Source organism: Orycteropus afer, unplaced genomic scaffold, assembly GCF_000298275.1.
Source record: "Orycteropus afer afer isolate SDZICR_OR568_19922 unplaced genomic scaffold, OryAfe1.0 scaffold00397, whole genome shotgun sequence".
Lineage (NCBI taxonomy): Eukaryota > Metazoa > Chordata > Mammalia > Tubulidentata > Orycteropodidae > Orycteropus > Orycteropus afer.
In genome coordinates, this window is record NW_006921984.1 from 2,101,045 (window position 1) to 2,108,631 (window position 7,587).

At 35.3% G+C, this 7,587-nt stretch overlaps 1 protein-coding gene across 1 annotated transcript in view; it reads right to left on the bottom strand.

The window, feature by feature from the left end:
• MKLN1 (muskelin 1) overlaps positions 1–7,587 on the bottom strand; it is a 224,197-nt gene that overhangs the window by 155,090 nt on the left and 61,520 nt on the right. The window contains exons 3-4 of the mRNA XM_007953479.2: positions 6,022–6,164; positions 4,497–4,585 (exon numbers count right to left, since the gene is read on the bottom strand). Coding sequence (XP_007951670.1) covers positions 4,497–4,585; positions 6,022–6,164 — 232 coding nt within the window. The remainder of the gene's footprint in view (positions 1–4,496; positions 4,586–6,021; positions 6,165–7,587) is intronic.

Consider the following 7,587-nt stretch of genomic DNA (forward strand, 5'->3'; position numbering starts at 1 on the left):
CTGTTACACTGTGGTAAATTGTAGTCAATGTCATGAGACAAAGTGTATGTGAGCTGCTGTATGGAAAGTGAATTTGCTCTGTAAACTTCTACCCAAATCACAGTTTAAAAAAAGAAAGAAAGAAAAAAAACTAGTCTACAGGGCAAATAGCCTACACAAGTCACCATCTCATCTACTCTGAAACCAGAAGTAGATGGTGCTAACCTATCACTAATGACCATTCAGATCAGGGCCACAATAGGTGGGTCCTGATAGAAGGGGAGAAAATGTGGAACAGAACTCAAATATATAAAGTTCAGACTTACTGGACCAGTTGAGACTAGAGATACTATGGAGATATTCCATAAACCTTGAACTGAAAATACTCCCTGAGGTGACCTTTTAGCTAAATAACAGAATGGCTCATGAAATAAAGAATATTGGTAGTGACTATGAGTCGGGGCCGACTCGAGGACAAATAACAACAATAACAACAACTGTATACCTTAGGAGCTCTGGTAGCATAGTGCCTAAGGCACCTGACTGCTAACCAGAAGGCTGGCGGTTCAAACCCACCAGCCACTCCTCGGAAGGAAGGTTGGGCAATCCTACTTCCGTAGTGATACCGCCTTGGAAACCCAAGGAGGGGTCGCTATGAGTCAGGGCCGACTCAACGGCATACAACAACAACAACTGTATACCTTTGAAAAATCATCTACATAGACCACACAGTCAACAACTACTCTAAACCAAAGATGAAAGCATAAAGGGACAAGGAACCCAGGTTACTGGAAGCAAAACATGCAGAAGGGAATTAATGAGAATGTTGAAACGTTGTGAAAAATATAATCAATGCCCCAGAACAATATCTGTAGTAATTGTTAAATGGGAACGTAATTTGCTGTGTAGGCTTTCACCAAAAACAAAATAAAATATATTTTTTAAAACACCTAACCTCCGCCACACAGTGATAATGTGGGTTTATTTTCCTTGTTAACTATTTATGATCAAACTTCTTTAAATTGGTTTAAGCAAAATATAATGCATAGGCTACATCTGCTGAAAAATTATTATATTTAGATGTCAATGCAGGATTTGGAATTATCTGCCATGCTTCTGGTCCCCTCCATTACTGTAGATAATTAAAGGCTGACTAGATTTATAAATTGTGTTGTTTGAGGATAAAATTGTTTTCAACAGAGCATCTTTCAAACTCAGTGCTAGAATATACATGCATTCAAACACATTTTTTCTCTTAAGAATTCTAACAATGTATCTAACCAGGCAAACAAGCAGCTATGCTTACTCACTACCAAAAAGAGCCAGACATTACAGAAACTAAAAGACTGAAGTCCTTGATCAGAATGATTCTTTTAAGAAAATGATGATGATAAACTAAGAATACTAACCTAAAACTCAAGGTGCATTAGTAATGTATAGAATTTAGTTTCACATTTTCCATATATTATTTTCAAAGAAAACTTATCAAGAAAATGTTGAAAAGGGGTTAGAAAGCAAATACACTGATCAGTATTAACATCTGTTAACAGAAAAGTGAGAAATACGAAGTTATCTAAACATGAAGTATCCTTAATATCAAATGGATTAATAAGTGTTTATAGTTATTTGGAAAGCTCTAAATAACACTTTGCCTGAATACCATAAAACTAACCCAAGGTTAAGAGGTTAAGTAAAAGACATCAGTATGCCCTATAATTGAAAGGCTGACAGAAATAAAACATGAGAAGGGCTGGAAAGAGGTCCTGTCTTCAGGCAGATGATTGTCTAACTGATCTATAAAAGATCACTGTTCTTTTCTCATGAATTTTCAAAGAAAGAAACTATGTAACTTCACTAAATAGATTTTTATTCATATTTCTTCCAATAGACATATTATTACAGGAATAAGAACTACAGAAGCAGTAAGACTAGATCTTTCCCTTCGAAGAAAATAAATGACTTTGAGAAATGAAATTTAAATAAAGCCTTGCAGACATTGTAGAATCTAAACTTATTATAGGAAAATGTAAGACATTTTCACTGTTTACATATTTGAAATATAACATCATGGAATTGTTAAAATTATGCAAAGATCTTTAGAATTAGGTGGTCTAAATATTGAAGAAGGAGCTCTGGTAGCATAGTGGCTAAGACACTTGACTGCTAACCAGAAGGCTGGTGGTTCAAACCCACCAGCCACTCCTCGGAAGGAAGATGGGGCAATCTACTTCTGTAGAGATACTGCCTCGGAAACCCAAGGAGGGGTCACTATGAGTCGGGTCCGAACCCATGGCACTTAACAACAACAACAACAATAACAAATATTGAAGATATACTCACTGGTACAAAAGTATAACCAGGAGTTAAGTTTATCAAAACATTTGCTTATCCATCAAATTTCACAAGAAACTAGGACACAGGTTTATATTTATAACTATTTATTTTAACAACAGACATTACAGCTACAAAAGAAAATAAAATACTAGACAGCTCAACTACTCAAAAAACAGATTTTCCTCTGTAAGTCATCTCCACTAAGACTTTAGATAATCCTTTTGCCCAATGAAATGAACAGGTCTATTCATAGTATATGGGCAATGAGTACAAAGAATGCTACTTGTTCCAAAAGAGAAACAGTTCTTCATAATCAAAATATATGACTTTGGCTTTTATTAGTATTCTTTCATGGATTTAATTCATTCTAATACTGATTTTAACAGAATTTTTCAAAAGTATGCAATATAGATAGAAATTAAGATTCAATCCCTCACTTTCCTACTCTTTAAATAATAAATCTTAAAGTAAAATAAAGTAACCTCCAAAAAGAGTAATTTTGAGGAGGTATTACCAATAATTTCCTAAATTAAAACACTTGCTAAATGAATACATGCCTGCAGATGGTATTTTTCAAACAGTGGTTTGCAACATTTTAGTTGTTGTTGTTGTTGTTTGCCGTTGAGTCGGCCATGACTCATAGCGACCCCTCCTTGGGTTTCCGAGGCAGTATCACTACGGAAGTAGGATTGCCCAACCTTCCGTCCGAGGAGTGGCTGGTGGGTTTGAACCGCCAGCCTTCTGGTGAGCAGTCAAGTGCTTTTAGCCACTATGCTACCAGAGCTCCCAACATTTTAGTGGGTCATGAAATCAGTTTTTAGGTTTGACTAGCATTTAACTAAGAAATAAATAGAAAAGAACAGAATGAAAAATCACAATAATGCATTTCATGTAGTGAGAGTAGGTACTTTTGTTAACAGTTGTATGTGTGTATGTGTGTAGTGTAGACACACTATGTCATATTTAAAATTTTTATGTTACTGTGGGTCACAATAAAAAAAAAGTTTGAGATACATTGCCTTAACGAATTCATCACTATTGGTTTTAGAATGTTGTAGCTTTATAAACTTCCCATAAAACAACTATGGCAATGAAATCACTTAAAAAAAAAGCAAACCAAACCCACTGCCGTCAAGTCAGATCTGACTCATAGTGATCCCTCCCCTTGGGTTTCCAAGGCAGTGTCACTACAGAAGTAGATTGCTCAACCTTCCTTCCAAGGAGTGGCTGGTGAGTTTGAACCGCAAGCCTTCTGGTTAGCAGTCAAATGCCTTAGGCACTATGCCACAAGAGCTCATAAAATCATCTAAGAAACTTTCAACTGAGAAAAGTATTTGGAATAGGTTGAAATAACTGTCATTCAGTAATAGTTCTACAAAGTCAGGGTTCAACAAACTTTTCTGTAAAAGGCTAAATAGTAAATATATAGGGCTTTGGGGGCCATGCAGTCTCTATTGCAACTACTCAACTCTACTTAAACAAATAGAAACCATATATAATAAATGGGTGTGGCTATGTTCCAATAAAATTTTATTTATAAAATTGGGCAGCCACACAGAACTACCATATGACCCAGCAAGTCTACTCTGAGACATACACCCAAAAGACCTGAAAGCAGTGATGAGAATACACAAATGTACACCAATGTCCACTGCAGCAGTATTCAAATAGCTAAAAAGTGGAAACAACAATGCCCACCAACTGATGAATGAATAAGCAAAATGTGGTACACACATAAGCATTTTACTCAGGCATAGAGAGGAATGTGGTCTGATGCATGCCACAACATGGATGAATCTAGAGAACATTATGCTGAGTGAAGGAAGGCAGGCACAAAAGGACATGGACTGCCTGATAACTTATATGAAATAAGCAAATATACAGAAACCAGAAGTAATTACTGGTTGCCAGAGGTGGGAGGTGGGGGAAAAAGTGGGCTTATGCTTAGAAGACATTTAATAATTTGGTAAAAGAGAAGGGAAATGGTTCACAACTTAAAAAAATGTAACCAATGTCTCTGAAGCATATGTGTAGAAAGTGATGAAATTTTTGTGTGTTTTTGTGTGTATTTCACTATTTGAAAAAGGAAAACAGGCAGCCTGAAGGATTTAGTCCATGGGCTACAGTTTGCTGAATTTTGGTATAAAGAATTTGTTTCTATTCCAGAATGCTGAACCTCTTACCTATTTTAATGAACCGACAAGGGAACATCTGTTCATCAATTTTATGCTTCAAGGTGAAGGTTTCTTTGTTATAATCGTTCTTTAAGCCACTGCGAGAAAAAATGAAAATAAGGTTAACAAATCTGACTCTGTAATACTATAAACCCAATAAAACATCGATCGATATCATACTCAGATTTTAAGTTTAAACCAATGTTCACAATAAATGACTAAAACGATATAAATGAATTATCAAACATTCAAATCATTTGTATTATGATTGCATTCTCTTATTTATATAAGGTCTAATAATAAATGTTCAGTATAAAATACAGAGTATGGAAATGTGTGATAGCACCTATTATCATTAAATGTATAACTGAATATGATACAAAATTTTAAGGAGGAAATTAAAGAACACCACATACTCATAGCTGATTGTTGTTATGTGCCGTCGAGTCGGCCCCGACTCATAGTGACCCCTCCTTGGGTTTCCGAGGCAGTATCACTACGGAAGTAGGATTGCCCAACCTTCCTTCCGAGGAGTGGCTGGTGGGTTTGAACCGCCAGCCTTCTGGTTAGCAGTCAAGTGCTTTAGCCACTATGCTACCAGAGCATATCTGATACAGAGCTAAATATTAGACTTTTTCAAAGGATTAAATAATTCCTTTCTGATTAAGATGCCAGTGTTCCTTTTAGAGTTCAAAAAATTTTCATTGACAACTTTACTCTGTTGCCTTAAACAACTCTTTAAATAAAAAAATAAATCACCTCTCTACCTAAACAACTAAGATGGAAGCAAGTCCTCACAAGGAAGTCACACTTCAGGTTGTCTTATGTCCTCAAATACCTTCATGACTTAAGTCAAATGCCATATGGAAGTAATATTTACTTATAGAAAGTAATGTATAAATGGGACATTCCATGTCACAAACACATTCCAAACATCCACAGTTTTATTTGTCCACTGCATTGACTAGTCATCATCGGGGGCAGAGGGGTGCACAAATTAACACCTTCAATCTTGGTGGTTTATGTTTTTAAAACTTCTTATTTACTGAACCCCATCTAAGTGGCAGGCATTGTGCTTGCTAGGTGTAGCCACCACGTTATTTTTTATTTACAGAACCTTCCTCTTTTTATCCTCCAAATTAACATAACTCCCAGAATATTACATCTGATCTTGGGCAATCAATCTTCATGTTTTTGATAGAACCTATTTTTTTAATATAATAACCAATACTTTGTTTAAAGGAGAAAGTATTTCTGAATTCATTAACAGTTCAAAAATAAGAATGCAAAAGAAGTCAGGAAAACAATTGGTTGCTTCTTACTTGGTAATATATTAATTAGAAGGTGAAATAAAGACATTTTCAGAAATTTAAAGGCTGAGAGAATTTATCACCAGAAGATGCACCTTGTAAGAAATGTGAAAGGGAGACCTTCAGGGAGAAGAAAATGATGTACACACACAGTTAGGGGCAAAGAGACTAAGGCCACAATTGGTTTAGAAGATAACATTTTCCTCCCCAAAATCATAACTTACCTAGACAACAGTTCTGTCATATTTTCTTCATTCATTCCACCAAAGACTTTAAATTTCTTCAAATTGCAGACATGAGTTTTCTCATATTTCCCAAATGTTATATTCTGGACTATAGCAGGCCGTTCAAGCTTCAGAATCAAGTACTGTAAAACAAAACAAAAAAACCAATTATCCTCTGTTTAAAAAATATACTTAAAATACTTAAAAATTAAAACTTTTGACAGGTAATGGAATAACACATTAAGGTCCAGTCTGGCCATCGTGCACTGGTAGATTTGTTTTGTCTGGGGCAGGGCGGGGGGGGGGGGGGCGCGGGGAGGTTGTGGTTAATGCTAAAGAATAGTAAGCAACAGACTTGTCTAGGTACCACTTTTTACTCCAGTAGATTCTGGGAAAATACATTGTATTAAATGCTGTAAATAAATAAAAAAAGCTAGTGAGATAACGTCCAACCAAGCAACAATATTCAATAAAAGATATAACCAGATTACAAATAAACAAATATAACAAGATTCCAATGCAAAAGGAACATTTACACATTCCCATGGACTACGTTTCAATAGTGAAATCAATGTTAGATCGCTCTGGTAATATTTTAGAGCCAGAAACAACTTAAGAGATTTCCTAATCACCTCTGCCAATTTATAAGTAAAAAAATGTAGACCTACTATAGATCTTTCTAATGTTGCTTAAATTTCCCTATAACATACTGGACAAAATAGGACTAGCCAGGAATATATTTTACATTATACAGACTCTTTTCAATTACAAAAATGAAGGAAGAAACTATCATTAGCTGAAAAAATGGAAACAAAACCATTCTAAAGAACATTTTGTCTCAATGGCTTCCTGTGCTATGATAATGGTTAATACAGGTCATAAAAGGGTAAGAACAAAGCTGGTGGTCCAACCTCACGCCATATTCTAAAAATTAAGTCAAAACAGATCAAATACCTTGATGTAAGAGCTGAAAATGTAAAACTGTTAGAAGAAAACATCAGAGTAAACCTGCATCAACTTGGATTTTCTAATGGATTCTCTGGCATGACACCAAAAGCACAAACAACAAATGAAAAAACAGATATATTTGACCTTTTATCAAAATTTAAAACTTCTGAGCTTCAAAGAATACAATCAAGAAACCATTACCAAATCTACCAAACCAAAATCAAACTCCCTGCCACTGAGTCAATTCCAACTCATCGTAACTCTCAATGGGTTTTCAAGGCTAGAAATCTTTATGGAAGCAGACTGCCTCATATTTCTTTCATGGAAAGGCTGGTGGGTTTGAATCACCGACTTTCTAGTTAGAAGCCAAATGCTTTAACCACTAGACCTCCTTAGAAAACCTACAGAAGGTAGAAAATAACTGCAAATAATGTATCTGTTAATGGTCTGGTACCCAGGGTATATAAAGAACTCTCACAACTCAACAAAAAGACAAATAACCCAATTAAAAAATGAGCAAAGAATCTGTATAGATATTTCCCCCAAAGAGACACAAATGGGCAGCATCTTTTGATAAAAAGATGCGCAATTATCATTAATCATCAAGGAAATGCAAAT